Source organism: Lampetra fluviatilis, chromosome 13 (assembly GCF_964198595.1).
Source record: "Lampetra fluviatilis chromosome 13, kcLamFluv1.1, whole genome shotgun sequence".
In the NCBI taxonomy this organism is placed as follows: domain Eukaryota; kingdom Metazoa; phylum Chordata; class Hyperoartia; order Petromyzontiformes; family Petromyzontidae; genus Lampetra; species Lampetra fluviatilis.
Window position 1 is genome coordinate 5,625,008 of NC_136287.1, and position 23,533 is coordinate 5,648,540.

A 23,533-nucleotide genomic window follows, 5' to 3' on the forward strand; every position below is an offset into this window, starting at 1 on the left:
CTTCATTAATTGGCTGTGCTGGGTGGAGGAGGGTCTAGGACACACATCTTACTTATACCATCTGACCCAAAGATCAATTGTGAAACAACACAATGTGGATTTATATCGCGTCTAAAAAATGTATTTCCATCTGAAAAATCGGGAAATGTGCACCGCCGACAAGGGAGGCCAATCTATTTTTAATGTAGGGTGCCGTTAAAGACACTTGACAGATAGAGGACACTCAGTAACAAGCAGAGGCGAGGAGGAATGCCTCGAGCCTTGAGAAAAGAGCAGGGAGTCAGCAGCACGAACGGATGATTCCCTCCCAGGATTGTGAGGACTCAATGGCACGCGTATAACTTAATGAAACCACTTGCAGTTTCAGGCTGTAAGGGACACCAGGGGATTGTTCTTGGGTCAGGTGGTGCATGCCGACTGCCATAAATATTTGTTCATAGTTTCTTTAAGTTTGCCATATAGGCTGAAAGTTAATTGAGTTTAGATGCATGACTAGATGTCAGCTGATGCCAAAGTGCCGTGTAAGGGTATGAGATCTCATGAAGCTTTATGTTCATTCATGCCTCTCATTTTAAAGATTCTGTTCTCACACAAAGCTTTTTTATTAGCTGTGATGTGATATTTCTAGGTCGACAACATGACAAGTGTTTGCTGATGAGTTGATGAATATTGGTGTATCAGAATGTCACTTTCTCCATGCTTAATCTTCACTTGTTTGTTGTAAGATATCATTACATAAATCATATACATTTTCAGAAATTTTTTAAATTATTACATTCGTAGTCTAAAATTGTATTTTGGTCCTTGCATTCAGTATTTAAACGTTTGTGGGTCATGAATTACGACTGCATTTTCTCAAAACGTATTGTGGAAGTTATTTTGGATGTGAATGTGTTCTGAATGTGTGGCTATAACTTAAAAGTGCTGAGGCCCTCTTTGTATTTTTTGGCATTCGCCGGTCAATAAATGTGAACTACGAGGTGATGATTAAATAACAATGGTGCCTCACTCTGCTCAGACAGATCCAGTCATCATCACCTCTTCATTTTCAGACCATTGCCTTCGTGACTGGTGCACAATCACATTGACTTGTCCTCTGCAGGGCTTCTGTCACAAATAGCCTCATGCCCGGGGGAGCAAAAGCTCCTCGGATTAATATCTGCTCCACCGGCTGAAATCCAAACAATGTCTCTTTCAAGGCAAAAGTATTCACTAAGTGAACGTGCCTCCGAGGCATCTGCAGTGGGGGGTGCGTACATGTTCGTGTTTTTTTCTTCTTTTTTTTAAAACGTGAATACATTTCAGCAAGGCCATAATTATAATATATATTGAAAATGTCGACAGCAGGTAAAAATGTCCCCCCCAAATATATTGCTATAAAATAGATTTCTGTTTATATGATTGTGGTTATGATTGTACTTTATTAATCCCTAATCTCTGCCATTACATATGTAGTGGCGATACGCGCTGGGGTAGCGATCAGGTGCCAGCGCGTCGGGATTGGATGTGTGTGTGGTGACGCGCGCTGACGGTGAGGGATCAGGGGTCAGCGCGGGATCGTGGGTTGTGTGGTGCTGATTGGCTGGGTGCCGGTGACGCGCTGGTGTGGGGGCGGATCGTAGAGATAGCGCGTCGTGATTGGTTCACTAAGGAGCGATGCTCACATCGAGGTCCGCATCCGCTCCGTCTCCCGGGAGGAGGGACTATATCAGGTGATGCGCACAGGCGCATGGGGAGAGTGTAACCAGCGAAGACTGAAGACGGAGAGGAAGAGATAGGGCCCTGCGGTACCCGGTCCCGCTGTCCTGTGAGGACCCGGACTCTGTGTAACCCAGAGGCGGAGTGTAGGGTGAGCATGCAGTGTCAGCATGTGGAGTGTGTAGCCAGAGAGCTAGAGTCTACACGAGACGAGTGGAGTGTGTAGCCAGAGGCATAGGGTCTACACGAGACGAGTGATGTGTGTAGCCAGAGGCCTAGAGTCTACACGAGATAAGTGAAGAGTGTAGCCAGAGGCAGAGAGTCTACACGAGTTAAGTAAAGAGTGTAGCCAGAGGCAGAGAGTCTACACGAGTTAAGTAAAGTGTGCCGTCGGAAGAATAGAGACCACACGTTGTATTGTGACAAGTCAAGATTTAATAAAAAGTGTGTTACCCGTCAAGAAGTTTCCTGCCGTCATTTCCGATACTTCAACTGGCGTCAGAAGTGAAACTGTCTTCCAAGCATGGATACAAGGAAGACCAATCGGACCCACGGGATTGACCGCGAGGACAACCTTGACGACCCGGGCCAGCTGCCGTCGGGGGGTGAGGACGAAGAATGGCCCACGCTGCAAGATCCGCCGACGGCGCCGGAGGAGCGACGGGGGACCGAGGCCGTGCTCCGTGAGGCGCACTCTCGTCTGGCGGAGCTGCTGCTCGCCGCCGCGTCCATCCTGGCGGAAATCAGCTCGTCGGCTGGAGCGGAGTCGGCGGCGGACATTCTACAGGGTCGCCCCGCAGATTCCCGCCAAAATGACTTGGCGATTCTCGCCATTTCATCGGCGTCGACTTTTGGCGGGAACGGCGACCGCCACGTGGCGGCGGTTCTCCAAGCGCGCCCTCTTACGTCATCAACGCGCGCTGCAGACCGCCATCAGTCATCCGCCATTGGGGCCGCCATCTTACACACCGACGGAGCGGCGGGAAGGAACCACGACGCGGAGGACGACTTCATTTTTCAACAGCGCCTCCCCGCATTGTCAGCCTTCAAGGCGGAAGGCGGGGACTGGGGCCAATTTCAGCGCAGGTTTTTGGCGCATCAGGAGATGTCTGCCTGGTCCGATGCTACGGCGCTGCGGGCACTGCCTGCCATGTTGGACGACAATGCGCTCGCGGCCTTCATGTCTGCTCGGAGGTCGGACCGCTCCACGTTGAAGGCAGCGCTGGGTCTCATGGCCAAGGTCTACGGACCTCCCTCGGCGTGCCGCCATCATTTTTATGCGAGGCGGAAGGCGGACACGGAGACCGCGCTCGCCTATCGCACGGCGTTGCTGGCTCTCGCCGATGCTGCATTCCCTCGGATGGACGAGGAGGGCCAGGATGCGATGGTTTTGGAGCAGCTGCTTAAGTTGGCGCAGGACCTGGGGGTCCCCATCAACACGGCCGACGAGATCGACATTTCTTCCTTACGGGTCGCTACGAGTATACAAGCGCACGAGGTCCTTCAACGCAAACAGGGGATCGTCTGCAACGCTGCCGTGGCCTCAGCTCCGGGTTCGGTGATCACCGAACCCCAAGTCGTCGGTCCGCGAGAGGAGGCGTTCGCCGCGGAACGACCACGGGACTGGAGGTCGGGGGGTCGGTCGCCTCTGCGATCGGCCCGCAAGCTGGAGCAACCGAGATCACCGACGACCCTCATCACGTGCTATAACTGCGGCCTCCGGGGCCACGTGGCGTCCGGTTGCCGCGCTCCCCGTCAGCGCGCCATGGGATCTCGGCTGGACGACGACCAAGGCCCCAAGGCATCTCTACAAACCCCGGCAAGTCGCGGCACCTCACACGCTCGGCCCACACACTCGACACGCATGGGCCGTCGCGGGGCGACGGAGGAGGGCCGGTTAGGGTTCGGGGATTCGGTTCGGCGAGGGGGTTTCGGCCGCGACCGGGGAGACATTAAATGGTCGGAGTTGGGGCACAGAATTGTGGCTGCTTCAGCGGGTTCATCCGTCGTCGCGGGTTCTATTGATGGGGTCGAGGTCAGGGTATTGGTGGACACGGGGGCGTCGGCGACTATTATATCGGACCTCATTTATAACATTCTCCTCGTCCAATGCCGTCCGCTGCTCCCAGTGGATGTGCCATTTTTCGCCGCAAATGGGGGATCGTTGGGCATTATCGGTCAGATTAGGGCGTCCATTTGCATTGGAGATATCAAATTGTCGGGACCCGTTTTCGTTTCGTCTTCTTTGGCAGTTCCTTGTCTATTGGGCACTGATTTTTTGGCTAAGATGCCCATAGAAATTCTAATCGATCAGCGTTGCATTGAACTACCATCGGGTCGCCGTATTTCATTTTTGACGAACCCTACTGAGATTCGGACGGCGTGCGCCACGAAACAAGCGTTGGCGACGCAGACCGTGCACGTGCCCCCGGGTTCACAGATGCTAATTCCCCTCCGGTTGCGGAAACCATGGGTGGAGGGGACTTTGGAACAAGGCATGCTTTTGGGTCCTTCTAACAGGGCTGTCGGGGGGGTCGATTTGTCGGTGGCTCACACTTTGGTTCGGGCGGACAAGGATCCGTTTGTGATGGTTTTAAACGCTGGATCGCGGCCAGCCGTCATTCAGCAGGGTACCGTGCTGGCTCACGCGGCGCGGGTTCCTGCGGAGGAGCGGCTGGTTGCGCACGTTGATCCGATCCCCACGCAAAACATTGAACCAAGGGAGGACCTTGAATGGGTCCATTCGCTGTGCGCGGGCTCGGACGATTTGTCAGGTGTGCAGTTGGGTGCGCTGCGCGAGTTACTAATGGAATTCTCTGATGTGTTCAGTAAACATAAATATGACATTGGGTGTACGGATTTGTTGCGCCACCACATTGACACGGGCGATGCGGCGCCGGTCAGGCTAAATCCCTTCCGACTGAGTCCTGCTGAGAAGGTACATGTTCAGTCGGCCGTTAACGATATGCTTGAAGCCGACATTATTTCGCCTTCCTCCAGTCCTTGGGGAGCACCTATTGTGCTGGTTAAGAAGCAAGACGGGTCCTTGCGATTTTGCGTAGATTTCCGTCGCCTGAATAAGATCTCTGTGGCTGACGCGTATCCGCTCCCCAGGATGGACGAGTCCCTCGATGCATTGTCTGGTGCGCGATATTTTTCGACTCTTGATTTATTATCGGGATTCTGGCAGTTGCCACTCGACGAAGAGTCTAAACCTAAGACAGCATTTCGGACTCCAGGGGGCCTGTTCCAGTTTAACCGGTTACCCATGGCACTTCACTCCTCTCCAGCGACGTTTCAGCGTCTTATGGAGTTGGTTTTGTCGGGCTTGCAATGGGAGACGTGCTTGATTTACCTTGACGATGTCATTGTTTTCAGTAGAACATTTGAGGAACACCTCCAGCGATTGAGAGGGGTGTTCTTGCGAATGCGATCGGCTAAATTGAAATTTAAACCGGCCAAATGCCACCTTTTTCGTAAGTCCGTTAGATACTTGGGTCACATTGTCGACTCTTCGGGGATCTCTACCGATCCCGCGAAGACGGACTGTGTCAGTTCATGGCCGACACCCACGTCAGTTGCAGACGTGCGCAGTTTCATCGGTTTTGCCTCGTATTACCGCCGATTCGTTGAGCACTTCGCCACTATTGCAAAACCCTTGCACGCTCTAACGGCGAAAGGTGTGAAGTTCCGATGGGGACCGGAGGAGGAGGCCGCGTTCTGCTCCCTCCGGGACGCCTTGGTGGGTGCCCCACCCTTGCATTATCCGGATTTTGCGAGTCCCTTCTTGCTAGATACGGATGCTAGCAACACGGGCATTGGGGGGGTACTGTCCCAGGTCGTTGGGCGAGTCGAAAGGGTGGTCGCTTATGGTAGCAGGGTGTTGTCTCCGGCGGAGCAGCGCTACTGCGTCACCCGTCGTGAACTGCTCGCCATTGTATTTTTCGTACAACAGTTCAGACCGTATCTCTATGGTCGTCACTTTACGGTCCGGACGGATCACGCGGCGCTACAGTATTCATTGAGGGTCGCCCAGCCCTCGGGCCAATTGTCACGGTGGTTGGAAGTCCTCCAAGACTATCAGTTCACGACCACATACCGTAAGGGGTTGCGACACACAAATGCCGATGCCCTGTCGCGATTGTTGCCTTGTCAGAAATGTGCGTGTCTATCGGGATCGGCGCGCTGTAAACCGCCGGTTGGGGAAGATAGGGGGGCATTGGTTGCGACCGCGGACACACCAATCGGGGATGTTCCCGCTACCTCTCAGGATCGGGACTCGCTGCTCTCACTGTCGCTGAGTGAGTGGGGCCGCCTCCAAATGGCGGACAGCTCCCTGCTAGCGTTGCGCCGCAGGGTGGGAGGTCCTAACGAGGACCAGGAGCGAACTGGCTCCTATGTACTTAAACAGGGCATGTTGATGAGATGGGACAGTTTGTCCCGGCGGCATGCACTGGTGGTGCCTTCTGCTGTAAGGGGGAAAGTTGTTTTGGCCGCACACGAACGCCTCTTGCATTTGGGGGTAAACAAAACGCTTGCCCTGCTTCAGCGTGATTATTATTGGCCGGGAATGGGGGGCGACGTGGTAAATATTCTGAAGGGATGCGTTGAGTGCGCCAGGCGGAAACCACCGCCCGTGGCAGCTAATCCACCGCTGCAATCCATTCAAGTCTCGCGCACTAACGAACTTGTTGCGCTCGATATTCTGGGGCCCTTTCCAGTCACGCCTAGGGGTAATAAGTACCTGTTGGTGGGGGTCGAATATTTTACCCGGTGGCCTATGGCGTGGCCACTCGCCAACCAGTCGGCGGCGGCTGTGACGGACGCCTTTGTCCAGGGCTACGTCCTGGACAAGGGGGCTCCCGAACGCCTGCTGACCGACCAAGGGAAAACATTTTCAAGTAAATTGCTGCAAGAGGTGTGCGATCTGTTGGGCACTAAGAAGGTGCGTACTTCCCCGTACCACCCGCAGACGGACGGGATGGTGGAGAGACTCCACAAGACCTTGACTTCTATGCTGTGCCAGCGGGTGTGTGAGGCACATGTTGATTGGGACCTGCAGGTCCCGGGGGTCCTCGCCGCGTATAGAATGGCCCCCCATGCAGCCACGGGGTTTTCCCCATTCTATCTGATGTACGGTCGGGAAGCCGACCCGCCAATGGAAACGCAGCTTGGCCTGTCCGCACCACGACCTAATTCTAAATTGGCAGAACATATTAAATTTAATATTCATAAGCTGACAGAGGCAAGGGAGGCCGCACGGCTTAATTCGCGGGCTCGCCAAATTGCTAACGAGCGGTTGCGTGCACGAAAGGTGTCCGTGCACGACTGGAGACCGGGTGACAGGGCCTGGCTGCATTGCCCTCAGGCGCCTTTGGCTACGTCGCCTAAATTGTTGAAGCCATGGCGGGGACCCGTGGAGGTCGTGCGTGTTGCACGCCCCCAGTGCGTTCAGATAAAATGGGGAAAGCGACGGTGGTACGTCCACCCCTCCCGACTGAAACCGTTCTCGCCTCCATATGGCCTCCCCTTGTGTCGTGAGGGCCGAGCATGTGACGTGACCGACGACCCAAAGGGGAAAATGTCCTTGCCTGATCCTCACATGCTTCCGCCTGATCTCCTCCCAGGTCTCTCGGAACTGACAGCTGCCGACCACCGGCGGCCGGATCTTGGCGGCGGGGCCGGTCCTTTCAGGCCCGACCCGCGCCGTCTAGAGCAACCGGAACCACCGGACGGTCGTCAGCGTCCCGTCCCATATGACGGACCGGCCAGACGGACTCGCGCCAAGTCGCGCTACTTTTCATGACCTACCATGTGAGGAGTCGAGGAAGTTGGAGCGCCTCGTCGCTGCGGTAGTCACGGGGACGTGACTATGTTGTTCGTCGGGCTGTATATAGCTTTTTATAAGGTGTTGTGTGTTATTGTTGACTTTTCTTGTGTTAATTGTCAAATTGTACATAGGTTGCTGTTGTGTTGTTGTTGTGTTACAGGGCACACTGGGGGGGTGGGGGTTTTGTTGTGTTAACGTTGTGTGAGGTTGTTGGTTAGCAGCCGGGACGGCTGCGAGCTATGTGGGGGGGGGGTGATGTAGTGGCGATACGCGCTGGGGTAGCGATCAGGTGCCAGCGCGTCGGGATTGGATGTGTGTGTGGTGACGCGCGCTGACGGTGAGGGATCAGGGGTCAGCGCGGGATCGTGGGTTGTGTGGTGCTGATTGGCTGGGTGCCGGTGACGCGCTGGTGTGGGGGCGGATCGTAGAGATAGCGCGTCGTGATTGGTTCACTAAGGAGCGATGCTCACATCGAGGTCCGCATCCGCTCCGTCTCCCGGGAGGAGGGACTATATAAGGTGATGCGCACAGGCGCACGGGGAGAGTGTAACCAGCGAAGACTGAAGACGGAGAGGAAGAGATAGGGCCCTGCGGTACCCGGTCCCGCTGTCCTGTGAGGACCCGGACTCTGTGTAACCCAGAGGCAGAGTGTAGGGTGAGCATGCAGTGTCAGCATGCGGAGTGTGTAGCCAGAGAGCTAGAGTCTACACGAGACGAGTGGAGTGTGTAGCCAGAGGCATAGGGTCTACACGAGACGAGTGATGTGTGTAGCCAGAGGCCTAGAGTCTACACGAGATAAGTGAAGAGTGTAGCCAGAGGCAGAGAGTCTACACGAGTTAAGTAAAGAGTGTAGCCAGAGGCAGAGAGTCTACACGAGTTAAGTAAAGTGTGCCGTCGGAAGAATAGAGACCACACGTTGTATTGTGACAAGTCAAGATTTAATAAAAAGTGTGTTACCCGTCAAGAAGTTTCCTGCCGTCATTTCCGATACTTCACATACAATGAAACAAGAAAAGAAAAAAAAGAAAAAACAGAGCAATGTAATACAATACACTATTAGACATTATTATAACAAATAAATTAAAAGTCCATCCTATATGTTAGTCAATTTTTTCATATTTTAGGCAGGAAATTCGTTTTCAAATTCAGAATTTTTTTTCTGGGGGGGGGGGACCACCAGACCCCCTGAAAAATTTGGTCCCCCCAATGTTGACTCCATGCCTACAGCCTTGCATTTCACATCAAGTGCTCGCGAACGATGTATTCATTCATTTCTCCCAATCTCGACTGCGTCTCCGAGGGGTGCTGCTGCAGTGCAACGAGTGGTCGCCGGTTCCAATCGACTTCCCTACCGCCAGTTGAGACAATGGCCAAGCTTGCGAAGTCCCTCTGTCCACCCAGCAGAACAATTGGCAGGTCACATGTGACAGAGTAAAGGTCGGGGATACGCTGACCTTTTTCAAGGCGTCTGTTTAGCGTGGATTCGTAGGCAAATATACCCTCTATCGGGGGATCTCTAGAGCTCCGTCTAGTGGAGGCTCTTCCATAAACAGTGGCGTGAGCAAGACATTTCAGGGCCGCACCTTTACCTGCTGTCGACATTGTCAGGCGTTGTTATGTATTATGTTTAGGCAAGCTCGCGCTGACATGAACTATTTGCAATTGTCCGTGAACAAAAAAATGGGTGTCCTGAAAGTGCTTGTGTGCATAATGATGTCTGGCGTTTTGTAAGAAGGGGGCGCGCTGCGTGGTGTTATTAATTGGGCTTGTCCCGGACGGTGACATTTCAGGAATACATTAATCGTCGTATGCGCCTAATCACAAAGGCCCATTTTAAAGGGTAATGTTTGCTAATTCACAGCTGCCTTTGTCCGGACATGGTAACAATCCCGCCTTGAATATAAAACCGGCTCTGTTGATGGTACAGTTTTATATAAGAAGCTCTTGGTGTCGAGGCCTTGTTACCTTACTCTGCAGTATTTATTCTGCAGCCTCATATATTAAAAATAATAATAAGCAAGTTGCTGGCGTGCTGCAAAATTCCAGACCAGGCAGTGTATTGATTGTAGCTTAAAATACATATTTTTGTGTTTATACGGAAGAAATTTTTGCATTAAAAATCAGTAACCACATCAATGTTTTATGAAAACAATGAATAATGTATGAGTTTGGCTTCTCGGTGCTCCATGTGTATTTTAATTGCTGTTTGGAACTGATCGTTTTTGAAAATAGTCTCTTTCGATTTAAAGCTTTCGTGACTGCAGGGATTCATCTTCTTGGTTCTTTCGGTAAAGTCACGTAGAAGGGAAATAAAAAAATAATATTAATAACAGGTCTATAATAATAAAATAATAATAAGAACAGGTCTGTCGGAAAGACAGCTGTCTTTCCGACAGACCTGTTCTTCACCTGAGGACGGCTGCTTGCGTTGTGGCCGAAACGTCGTGAGAATTGTATTTTATTATGTTTATTTTATTTTATTATTTCCCTTCTACGTGACTTTATCGAAAGAACCAAGAAGAATAGTCTCTTTGATAAGAAGTTCCAATTTTGGTGATAGCGACCTGCATTTTCAATGACTGCGAGGTCATGTTACTGTATTTTCAACCTAGCGAATGGACCGCTATTCTGGGCTCTGACGTTTGAAACTACACCGAGCCAATGAGCCTTCAATGGCAATGAAGGTATAATAGGTGATTGTACAGCCATTACAACAAAGCTGAAAACCAACTGGTGTAGTCATAATTATTGACATTTATTTGTAAGGCGCATTCCACTGGTATAAATAAATACATATTTTGATTATAAATGAAAAAACACTTGGTTCTTTGCCTCGTCCCTCACTGCTCGACTCGGGAATCCCATCCCCACCTTCGCTTTTCCCAAGTTCTTATCACCTTATTCAGTATAAGCAATATATGACTTTTTGGTTCTTTCGGTAAAGTCACGTAGAAGGGAAGTAATATTTTATTATATTATTTTATTATATTATTTTATTTGATTATGTTTTATTTCTATTATTTTATTACTTCCCTTCTACGTGACTTTACCGAAAGAACCAAGAAGATGAATCCCTGCAGTCACGAAAGCTTTAAATCGAAATTCAATATATGACTCTTATCTATGACTGTACAAGTTTAACAGTGCCATGTGTTGCTGGCTGCTTAGAATGTGTGTTGTAGTATTATTCTTGTTTACCTGTAGTAAAGGTGAAACAATGTACCTCCCCCCCCCTCCCAATAGTGCAATGAATTGTTCCAATTCAGGGTAATGATTTGATCTATGATTTGACTTATAGTTTTACATTGCCGTGAATGTAATGGTCACAAGTGGCTCTAAGGTTCGTGTAAACTTGACACGTAAAACACATCGTAATAATGCTCGTCTATCCGCTGCTGGATGATGACCTCTATCAAGCTGTTAGCATTCTTCATTGCCACGTGATACACAGACCCATCTCACTGCTGCACACGAGCTGATCCCATCGCTCTGTCTCCACGCTGGTTCCGGCCATCGTCCATTTCAGCAACGCATACGAATCAAATTCTTAAGCAAAAAAAAACTCAACACATTTGTCAATAACACTGTCTGAAAAGGAAATAAATATATACAAGTGAATGTTGGGCAATTGTCTCTCTTCATAGCGCATATATAAATATGAGTTTAACGTCTTTAGATTATTTTTCTGCTATAAATTTCCACATGTCACTTCGTTGAGCTATCATCTGTGGCTAGGTCGCTTCTGAAAAAGAATGTAATCGGTCAGTGGGCTTTACCTAATAAGATTTAAATACTTTAGTTTTATTTTTATATTCTTTTCAGTGATTTGCTTACCTTTCCTATGCTTTGCAATCGGATCGTGTTCTTTTTTATTTCGGTATTGTAATTGTATGACCTGCCCCAACTGGACATCTGTGAAAAAGAGCTTTATCGCTCATTGGATTCGTCCACTATAAATGAATATTGTGATTCTGATTATACAGCGCAAAACACTTTGCTCTCTGCTTCGACCCTCACACTGCTCGACTTTGGAATTCCATCCCCATCTTCACTTTTCCCAAGTTCGTATCATCTTGTTAAGTACAAGCCATGTATTACTCTTATCTATTACTGTACAGGTTTAGCGGTGCTGTTTGTTGCTCGCTGCTTGCAATTTGTGACCTTGGGTCCTTCTGCTCAGCAACCGAGATAAGAAAAAATATATCAAACAATAATCTCGCGATCCGATGCATGTACCGTGAACTCAAGAATCGGTATAAACTGATCAATCGGTGTTGTACAAATGGATAGCGAGCAGCCCTTGTTTGTAGCAAAGCCTTCGGCAATGTCCTCTCCCCGAACGCAGGATCCTTCTGGAGCCACGGTCTTCCTTGGCTTCACGCCCGCAGGGTTCGTCGGGTTTCAAGGGAACAAGCGAGTACAGCTGCTTAAGTGGTGAGCTCACAGGGTGATGACCCCAGATTGGTTCATCCCCAGCTCGCCAGTCATCCATCCTTATCATCCACGTTGTCCTCAATGCACTGACAGGGTGTAACCAACATCAGTGTCATTGTGCCCTGGTCTTTTTGGTTTTTGTACAAATAATGTGCCCTTTTTTCACATTTACGTGTGTGCACTCGAACGGTGTGTTGTCATGGAGAGGGGTAGTGCAGCGGTTAGCATACTGCACTATGAATCCGGTGACCCGGGTTTACATATCCGCGTGCAGCCAATGTAAGTGACAATTATCTGAACCGGTCCTGGGTCTCCTCTAGATCGACTCAGCCTTAAATGAGTACCTGGTGCGGTGTCTAAAAAAGCATCGACGAGACGATGGCGACCGGTCACGGCGCTGGCCACCCACAACCCCCGCATGCGCCGTGGCGGCCGTCATAGGTGCTCGCCAACAGCACAAAGGTCTTTGGCGATTGGTATATTCGAATTTTTTGGGAAGAGTAAATGTGATATAATATCTGTAGTGTTTTTGGTTTTGAATCGCCAAGTTCATTGTGTTTATAGTTGTTTCTTTCTTTTTGTAATCCACCTGCTGCTAGGATGGACGTCGGCAAGCTGAAATGTGAAGGAAAGAGCTTTTATGTTCACGGTGTGCAACATGGGGTAGGTTTATTGGATATCCTATTTTTTTTACATATCTTTGCACGTGATATCTTTAAGTTTGTAGGTATGTATTTTGAACTTCATTCGCACCGTACGTAGCCAACCGTGCTAATGAGAGAGGCCGGGAAGGACAGCAAACTAAACACAAAAAAACGTTCTAAAGAAATTAGTTTTCAATCTATATTTCAAAGTGCATAGTTTCACAGCGTAATGGTGTCTGCTTCACCGTGATTTCCAGTGAGTTCCTGTAAATTGGCAGTGTTCATGGCAGTTCTAAAACAGCGATTAAAATCCATGCATTTTGAAGGCAATTTCCCAGCATGTATATTTTAATGGGTTTTTTTTTTTTAATAAACGGTTTGAATACATTTCTGGAAAAAAAGGAAAGTGACAATGGCGTTACTGTTCTAAATGAAAGGGAAAGGAATAAAAAATAGTTTTTTTAACATAGAAAATTACAAATTTGACTCGGTAGAAACCAGTGAAGTGCCTCTTGGTAATTATGTACTTCGTACCGAACATTATTAATGCTTGAATTGCTCATTTCCTTTAGAAGAAGACTGTGTTAACATACCATGCACCCACTCCGTCTGCCTGCAAGCACCTCTGGAAGTGTGGCGTGGAAAATCAGGCTTTTTACAAGTAAGCTTCAAACTCATATTGTTTAAATGTCCTGCTCACTCTTTTTCTACTACAGACCAGTCCTGCGTATAGCCAGCGCTATCACAGACACTGTCGTTCAGACAGTGGCATAATTCATAACTGCAAATGACTTGCTCATGCCATTACTGGCACGAGGGCCTTTGGTCTACTCTTCCACGCTAAGAATGAATAAAGCCCCCCCCCCATCCCCTCCTTTCCCTCATATTCACATCCCCTAAAAAATACCATGTTCCTGATCTTTGTCCCTACGTCAGTAGGATAGACAGCCAACATTATTCCCTTTCTCTTGCCCCATGAGCACCCGGCCTCAGGATTTTCGTCCGGGGAATATCTGGACCACCTCGCCGCTCGCACTCTGTGCCGGGCTCTTGTAAACAAAATAATGAATAAAGCTGAATTAAGAAGAATTCAAACTAATTACAATTCACCTATTTGAAGGATTCAAAATAATTATAATCCACCGATTAGGAATAGTTGGACAGGATAATATATGAATATCCAATAGATTATAAATAACATACAGGAAACATTGTAAGATACATTTTTGATGCGTGAAAATAGCGACAATTGAGTATATCACCAATCTCTGATCATGTGTCATAGTCTCTAAGTATTATTAAATGTTATTGAAATTATAGGGCTGGAACAGTGGCTATGAACCTGGTCCTGGGTGCCTCCCCACCTCATTTCATCAACCCGCAGTGACCAGTGTGGTGTGAAGTATGGTCAAACAACCCCCAGAACCAACACGGCATGGGGGAGGCCTTCATCCAGCAGTGAATTTGGTTGTATAATACTATGATTTTGTCGTAATTAAATAAAACAATTACAAGGCACTACGTCCCATTCAACTCCCATACGTCCCACAATTATGACATTCTGCTCAGGCGCTGTGTCTTAACTGATTTGCTTAAACCTTTGAGATCAAGTTGCACAGGGTAAAATGAACTCATTCTTATGCCTTGCTCTTGCATGCTCTGTGCGTAAGGAACTTCTGTACAATGCGGCTTCAATGCATATCCGAGGCTGAATCGGCATGTCGTTGACTCTTACAATTCAGCTTTGTTGCCAACGGCTTGGTTGGTCTTTGGGGCACCATGTACGTTCTTTCCACTCTGAACATGTCAGGTTAAACAAATCAAGTGCAGAGACATCCAGTGGCTTTACAATAGCCAGCGCCTGGGCTATAATTTTCACAATTGTGCTCTGCTCTTAGGCACTGTGCGTTCTTTATTTGTTGTAAGAAGTGCATTCGTGGTGTTTCACGGCAAGTCTAAAATGAACCGAGCGATAAAAGAAAACCAAAGTAGTGCATTAAAACACAGTGTAACAGAATTGCACGTCTCTCTGCTTTTCAGTTTATTTGGGGCATTTTTGTTCGCTGTAGCTGCTGTTTTATTCTCTTCTAATGCATTAACCTGTGCGCCCACACTCACCCATCTGCGCAGGTTTGAGAAATCCTGTGAGATCAAAACAGTCCTGAGCAGTAACCTATTCTTCCGGGGGTCCAGGTTCAGATACAGGTGGGAAATCACGACATGGACTTCCTAAAGGAACAATGCAATCTTTTTTTTTCCTGATTTAAAATTAATTTACGTAACCAAATGTCTGATAAATGTAATTAAAAAATTCTGTGGCATACTGGTCAAGCGTACAGTATTATATGTGCAGTTGACAACTGTTATTCACTATATCTCTCTGTGTGGCCTCTTACATGCTATGGAGGGCCATTGTCCAAAACATCGGCTAAAATATATATAGAGAGATCATGTTTTACTTTTAGAGCAGTGTTATTGACGAATGTTTTGAGTTTATATTATGTGTGCTTGCACACCACTGCCAATGCAACTTCATGATTTTTGTTGTTGATTTTGCAATTGCGGAAGGGAATAGATGACCGCTTCTAACCAAGGGCTTTCTGGTCACCAGAGGCAGGGTTGCCAAGGAGGTCATAGAGGCAAGTGCCAGGATTCAGCGCAAGTCTCCAGAGGTGCAGCGGTAAGCTATTTAAAAAATAACCACGCACGCCACGTAAATATGTCATTGGTTACTTAGCATGTGTTCATTACTTTACTTTACATAACTACTCTGCTCCACTTCCAAAAATGTCTACTGTGCCTATTTTTTGGGGGGACGGTGACATGGCCCTGCGGCAGCGCATTCGCCGCTCGTTGTTGCAGTATTAACCAGGGCAGGCCGCCCTGGTTAATACTGTGGGTGTATGTTAACCATAACCAGTCGATTTTCAGGATCCCGTGACATCATTCGCAAGAGTAGGCCATTGTGTGTCGGCGTCGTGCTCCAAATTTTCCACATTTGCAAAATGTACCCCCAAATCTACTCAATTTGAATATACTTCGCAATTATTGCCCTACTACCAAATATGGCAAGATCCTCCTGAAAAATAGTCATGAGACTCATTGAGGGTTTCCTGGGTAAACAAGTGTAATAATAAAGTAATGGTAAAATAATCACGTATGACTGAATATGTACTTCAGAATTACATATTTGTAAAATGCTTACACTGATTTTTCATGCAGTACATCACTATATATATGCATGGTAATCAGGGTTATTTTCATTGTTCCTCAATCACAATTGCTTGACAATCCACCGAGGTATGAGATAATTAATTATTGAGAATGAAGACTGGGGAAAAGTTTGGCATGAAGGAACCACATTGTTATTAAGTAATAATTTTCATGAAAATGAATATGAATATATTTTTGTTATTGCCGCTTAGACTTTTACTGTTGCACTATACGGCTCTCCGATGTGTTTTTGGATTACGCTGCGTTTTGTTCCACACGATGTCCGACGTCTGACTCCGTGTGTGTTGAGCTTTTTTCGCACCATACATCGCCAACCGTGCTAATCGGAGGTGCGGGGGAAGGACAACAAACTAAACACACAGACAATAAGCCGAACAAGCTGAAGAAGCTTCAAGCGTGTGGCATGAATTGCCATTCATCCCGAAACATTTGGTAGAATGTTTAAATTGAATTTTGTCAATGAGAAATGCAATCAATCACCCGCCTCACAATTTGAATAATTGTCACCATTCGGGGCCACGATTCAGACATCAATTATTTTTTTTACGTTATTGTAAATATAGCGCCTCTGATGGCCATACATACAACGTGCGCAAATTTCAAGTACGTGAATGTATTCTCGCACGCATCTTCCAATACAGGTCTAAAAAATAGTGACCGTGAGAATAATGTGCATCGACGCATCATCACATGCCCACTGTCAACTGCGGATGACGTTTTTGTTTAATGCCACGCTGGTGTTGATGACGATGAGTGATGCGTGACCCCGTTGACGACAGCTCCATAGGAAAGAGCAGGAGCAGCCTCTCCTTCTCCCAGCAGAGTGTGTCCACCTGCACGACCCAGCATGCCCCGTCTGAGTTTCCTGACTGCTCCTTCATACAAGGTACGTTGCCCCATCATCTCTGATTAACAATACACTTTTGTTGTTGTTTTGATACTGCCTTGGCAGTGGTGCACGAGCACAAATTAAAAAAAACTCAACGCATTCGTCAGTAGCACTGCCCTCAAGAGAGAAAAATGAACATCGCATCTCTCTGCCCGGTGTTTTGGTCAATGGCCCTTCTGAACAGCATCTCTTTGCTATGAAGAACGGTCTTCGATCTTGAGTTGAAGCTTTCGTGACCGCAGGAATCCATACTCTTTGGTTCTTTTGGTGAAGTCACTTAGGTAGAAATAAAATGAAATATAAACAAATCACGACGTTTCGATCGCAACACAAGAAATCTTCATCAGGTGGAACAACCGCAGCAAGAAAATGCTGAAGTAGGCGAGAGAGCTGCCATGGCAAGAGGTTATATAGGTAAGAAAGGGGGGAGGCACTCATCTTGTCAATATATATATTTATTTCTTTTAGGCCAATGATATTGACGAACGTGTTGGGTTTTTATCGTTCGTAAAATATTGACCGATTTAGATATCCGATTAAAATGAATTTGGCATGTGCCATCTAAACCTGGGGGTGTCCCACATGACTTGTCTTAGCAGCAGCTCAATTATTGAATGAGTCGCCATTCACAGCTCCCCCTTATATTTACAAATAATGTATCTTGTCTCCCTTATCTGTCAACAAAGCAAAGTACTGTGGGATTCAAACACCCTCTTATAACTGTGGTGAGGGCCAATACATTATAGTGACTCAACCGTCACATAAGCCTTATTTCACTGCACTCATTTTGTTAAGTTGATCGGCAGGTTGCGTGTGCTGGCATGCATTCTGGTTACTCCCACCCCTTCCAAGACATCTGGCCAGCATGGAAGAGTAGGCCAAATACCCTCCTAGAGCTCCCTCTAGTAGAGGCCGTTCCATCAGTAGTGGCGTAAAGCAACCAGTTGTGGGGCTGCACTTTACATTTTACCATTCAGCATTTACAGTTTGTTTCTAAGGTGGAATTAATTTGGGCTTCATTTACACGTGGTTTGAGTACCACCATGTGGCGAGAGCCAGCACTAGCCATTGCACAAAGTTTCAGAACACATGACTGGATCATAGCAATCGCATGGGGCTATTGGATTAAAATGATGATGCAGCCACATTGTTTTTGGTTAATTAACCTCAATATTTTTTTGAATACCAATAAATTCGTGACTATATGCAAGAATTGCCCTGAAAGCAATGCCCCACTTTTTTTTTTCTCCGCCAAAATGTTTTGAATCTACAGAATAAATGCAAATGGAATCACCTGCACATTATTTTAAACCAGAGCTCAGTGTTCGTGTTATTTGGTTTCAAATTAAAATGGATTTGATCTTCTATGAAGCTCATGGTCCACCCTAAACCACATCTGCACAAACCATGGTTCAAGTTCAAATTCATTTATTAGATATAGCCCTGTGCGCCATTCGGCTCTTGAATCGTGTGCAACCGCAACAAACAAAAAACTAAAACATGAACAAGAAAACATCTTAAAGTGACGATGTGACGATGTGCAAACAGAAATCCAAGAAAAGACAGCAAAATATTGCAGAAAAAGCACCGCACACCAACGCTGTATACAAAAATCCCAGTGGGATGCAAGTCAAACAACAACAACCACAGGACAACTTAGATCAAGGCCATCAGTCTAACTCCGTACTACAACAAACAAACATGGCCAAACCAAAAAACTTTTCGAAATCATGGTAGATGTGGATACCTGATGCACAAATGGAAATGTTTTAACTCTCCAGTATGCAACTGTGGTGATACAGAACAGAGCATACAACACATAACAACGCAATGCCCGATCCACAAATACGAAGTAGACATCACAGCGATACACGCCGCTGCTCCTGACGCGCTTATCTGGCTTGACCACCTGCATGTGGAATTGTAGTCGTTGCCCTGCATCTACATCAGCCACACGAATGAAGAAGAAAGGCTTAATAAGTTAATGTACCACTTTGGAAATTTTTCTCCAGTTAGCCTAAATGATATGCCGTTGATTTAATCTATCTTGGTTATTTTAAACAACCTCTGTATGATCTCTCAAAGTAGAAATAATGTTTGTAAAATGTATGCCTATTCATTGAGTTTGCACACAAAGCACTCACTTTGCAAAGAATGCGGCACGCGCTTTTGTGTTATCCTGAATCAACAAAGTTGCTTCAAGAAAGTATTGGCTGAGCAATGAAAACTGGTGAGTTTTTTGCCATTGAAAGCCACAATCCTTTTAGCTTATTCCCTGTGGCACGGATGCTGTCATGCCTTGATTAATTACAACGGGTTGAGTTTTGAAGCAGACTCTTTTACATTCCTGACAGAACAAAAAGTTTAATTTAATTTAAGACGGAACAATATACAGTATTTTCAACAAATTAAATTAATTATCCGTTTACTTTTATCCAATGCACTTGCAGTGCTTTCACTTATTTCTACAGTAATTAGTATAACATTTGTATTGTTGAAAACATTAATAACGTATGCCTAATTATCGTTATCTTAGCGGGCAGCTGTGGCACAGTTGTTCGCTGACATCAGTGGCGAATGATATCTGAACCTGCCCAATGCACCATGTCTCCAACCCCCAACCACCAGCCTGGTAAAATATGGTTAAACTAACCCCCATGAGGTCTTTGCCCTAGCAGTGAATTGACTAAGGGCTGTAAATGATTATCATCATAAGGTACTCAGAAAGATACTTTGATATGTCTCTTGGCCACAGTAGAGTTACATATATCATAAATATGTGCTGTAGCACAAAAGGACATTTTATTAGCACTTACGTTTAATGAACAGAGGATAATCGGCTACAGAAATAAATTGTGCTTTCCAATTCAATTAACGTAATGCCTGTTGCCATACGTTGCAATTAGCAACCTGTGCCTCTGTATATGTCTCTATCCTTTTTTGCATTGTTGTTTGCACTGCACTGTAATATAAATCTTATGAAATGTGGTAGTTTACATGTTTATATGCTTTCTTGTAATTGCACTTCAAGGAGCATACTGACATGTTTGTAATTAATTTAATATATCGTTTTCCCTTCTAATTTGAGAAATAAAAAAGAAAAAGAAAGTTTTGAATGCCACGACAACATTATAACAATTTCTAAAATCAATTATGTATGCTGTTTAAAGCTTACATTGCCACTTTTATTTTATATTTTATATTCTAAAAATATTTGCACTGGGAAATGTTTTTTACATCTCAATTAATAACTTGCAAGTACATGCGCAGCCTTATTTGAGATGTGGTAAATAGCCATACATGTACTGTTATATCCTTCCACTGGTACGTCTGAGCCATGCCAGAGCAGTGCCGAGCCAGGCCACCATAGTTCAGGATGAACAGGTTGTTTTTACACTGCAGAAGCTGAGCCGTGCCACTCACATCACACACAATGTGTGACGTTGAGACGCATGTAGATGATGCAGTGAAGCTGTGTCCTCAGTGTAGACTGACGTGACATGCAATGAATGTGTTATTGGCCCTGGCTCTAATGGGCTCTGAGATAGATTCAGATGTCTTGTGAGGTCAGTGTATAGCAATTATGGTCATGTTTCGACACAAAAAATAGTGGAAAACCACCGATTCTGTGAGAGGCTTGCTCTGGCTTGGCTCAGATGTGCCAGTGGAAGAGATGTATTACTCTATTGAAATGCTCTGCATAAGCACGTTCATGTTTGCAGGCTTATCGGCGTTGAAGGCGGACGCACATTCGACACCAATGCCAGGCTCAAGCTCCAAACAGGATCCAGGGTGTGTGGTGGACGTCGGGTCAAGACTTGGCCCGGCCTTGAGTGGACAGTCACGAGCCATAACGTGGTCAGGCTCAGGATGTGGCAGACACCCGAGGTCACAGTCGCGGGCCGAGGTTTGGCCAGGCGGCTGCTTGGGGCTTTTGGAAGACCGCGAGGATGCGGGTGGTGGTGAGCAGCCGCTCATCATCGCCGACCTGACCTACAGCCCGACCTCCAGCACCATGCCCACGCCCGTGGAGGATACCGTCACCATAGACAGCATCTTCGCGTGCAACAACAAGTAAATCATGAAGCGCTTATCAAACGTTGGCATATAACATGACATGTAGGCATCTACTGATAATTTAATGTTTAATAACAAAAAACGTGGTTCTTTAAATAGTAGTTGGTCGACCAAGCTATCATTGATTCATTCTATATTGGTGCCATTTAGTTGAGCACAGGTTGGTCAATCCATTCATGTGGAAACCAGGGTACTTTGAGAAATCACACAAATTGGAGGGGATGACACTCGGAGCTTTGAGCAGTACAACAAAAAAATCAATAATTCATTGCTGTGCAATCTTTCCCTGGCCACATCAAAGCCAAAATGTATATCACAAAAATCCAGTGGCAAGCAAACAACCACCACTGTAGATGAGTTAATATTGTTCTTGAAGCGAGCAAAGTTATGAGAACTTGGGAAAAGAGACGATGGGAGGGAACTCAAAAGTCGAGCAGTGTGAGGAAATAAGGAGAGAGAGAAGTGTTTTGACCCGCGGTGTAGTTGTTGAACACGGTACATAATGAGGAGAGGAAAGAGTCAGTCTGGTAGACCCAGCCCTCAGCATGCGTGGAGGCTTTTTCCGCTCTATACTAAAGTCGAATCCATCGCTGTGCGTGGCAGGTACAGGGAGCCGGACACAGAGTCCACCTGCGAGGGGTCGGACTTCGAGCCGACCTCGTTGCTGGTTATGACGGACGACGACGACGATGAAGATGGCGCTTGCGACGACTCCGAGGAGGACGCGGGCTGGCAGGGCGACCGACTGGAGCTGCTGGGCACGCGCCTTCTTGGCGGCGCGGCACGGCGCGGTGCGGCGTGCGCGTGCGGCACGGCGCGGCTCCTGCTGGCGCTCGCCGCCTCCCTGGGCCTGTTGCTGCTGCTGCTCGAGGCCGGCCTGGACGCGGCGCCACTGCGCGAGATCCGTCAGACTCCCGAGTTCCAGCAGCTGCATCGCGAGTACCTGAGCCCGCTACGTCGATGGCTGTCCACCCGGCTGCAGCCCTCCAGCCCCGAGGTCGACTACTGAAGAACCGCCTCGTTCGCTCAGATTCATCATGAAGAAGGGTGGGGGGGGTGGGAGCTAAATTGTAATTTCATTGAAAATAAAAAAAATGAGCATTAAGTGCTCTGCTTCACAGGGTTGGTCGGCATGGTGAAATAAACGGAGCGTTTTCACCCTCTGCTATTTATTTTGTAAATGCATACCGTGAGTATCAACGACAACAGTATAGTCACTCTGGCTTATGAATATATTTCTTGAATACATCCATGTATAATAACGCTAAAAAATAGTACATATCATAACTCTGGATATTCCTAAAAACAGATGATAAAATAATATGTAATTCCTTTCAGTTGAATCATTTATGTATGTTTTCATATTTCAGTAAAGAGAACGTTGCATTATGGGTGACGCATCATCAGTTTAATTTGTGATATATGCAAAATTTTATTCTTTTTCGCCGTTCATTTAGAGTTTTTGGAAAACATGATCTCCAATCATATACATGAGTTGAGACTCTTATTATATATATAAATGAGACAGTTTGAAAGACTTACCCATTATACACAATATATATAAATGATGACAGTAGGTTGTTCCTTCCATATGACTGATCATTTAAAAGCATTGTTTATGACAGTGCCAGATTGTGGTGTCCTTAGCGGAGCACTGTATGATGGGAGCTTGCATATTTTCTTGCGGTCGTTTAAAAAAACATTGGCTAGGAACCATTCAAGTTGCCATGACCTTATGAGAAGATCTAGTCGGATGAATGAATGAGTGCTGTTACCTTGCATACATTTTCCTTTCTATAGGCATTTATGTTATACAGTTTAAGGTGATTGAATAAAATGTTCATTTGCAGGATTTGCTATAGTGTATTTATACATTAGACTTGTGAATTTTTTCTATCTTAAGAAGGTGTATATATTTCAAAGAAAACCATTGGTTTATTTTAACAAGACATGGCAGTATTTAGTGCTATAAAGGGCGCATTAAATTATTTTCAACTACCCTCTTGCCTTTAGGCTTTTGTTTACAGGACAGACTGCATTTGTAAATTTTTATTCAGGCTTTTGAGTACCGTATTTGTTTAAGGAACAATCTCATCCTGTGTTTGGAAATTGGAAGCTGAATTCTAAAACACATCAGCATATCTTGACTTAAAGCTTTCGTGACTGCAGGAATTCATATTATTTGGGTCTTTCGGTAAAGACACGTAGATAGGTTGAAAGAAAATAACAAAAAATAACAAGAAAACTGCGACGTTTCGATCACAACACAAGCGATCGTGTTGTGATCGTCATCATCTTGATCACAACACGATCGATTGTGTTGTGATCGAAATGTTGTATTTTTTTCTTTTTTTTTCAACCTATCTACGTGACTTTACCGAAAGACCCAAAGAATACATCAGCATATGTCTAAAAATACATAACAAGTACCAACTGGTTAAATAACAATGTATTTAGGGTGTTCCAACTAGCTTTTTATAATTGTATTAAAACACTCATTAGGGGGTGGGTGGTGGTGGGGGTGCAGGGGTGTTTTGTATGATAGATTTTTGTAACATTTATATTTTAGTCAGCAGCCCTAAAATATTTGTTCGTAGTTACACTGAAACCCAGATTTCCAAGACATTCAAAAAACCTAGTCATGCAAAGCGTATGGTTTAAATATGATTATTAGAGATAAATGATAAGTACGATGGGAGTGGGTTGTGGACATCCCTTGTGCTTGTG

General features: G+C 46.2%; 1 protein-coding gene across 4 annotated transcripts in view; it reads left to right on the plus strand.

The window, feature by feature from the left end:
• The window catches only part of FRMD3 (FERM domain containing 3), a 62,703-nt gene extending 40,860 nt beyond the window's left edge, over positions 1-21,843 (plus strand). For 2 of the 4 annotated variants that reach the window (XM_078862137.1, XM_078862138.1), the window contains exons 9-16: positions 11,874-11,962; positions 12,562-12,625; positions 13,179-13,267; positions 14,737-14,811; positions 15,218-15,286; positions 16,620-16,726; positions 20,452-20,803; positions 21,410-21,843. In XM_078862137.1, the coding sequence (XP_078718263.1) occupies positions 11,874-11,962; positions 12,562-12,625; positions 13,179-13,267; positions 14,737-14,811; positions 15,218-15,286; positions 16,620-16,726; positions 20,452-20,803; positions 21,410-21,815 (1,251 nt within the window). In that variant the 3' untranslated portion in view covers positions 21,816-21,843. The remainder of the gene's footprint in view (positions 1-11,873; positions 11,963-12,561; positions 12,626-13,178; positions 13,268-14,736; positions 14,812-15,217; positions 15,287-16,619; positions 16,727-20,451; positions 20,804-21,409) is intronic. The other 2 variants (XM_078862139.1, XM_078862140.1) reach the window with 2 other exon arrangements.
• Positions 21,844-23,533: the final 1,690 nt, after the last annotated feature.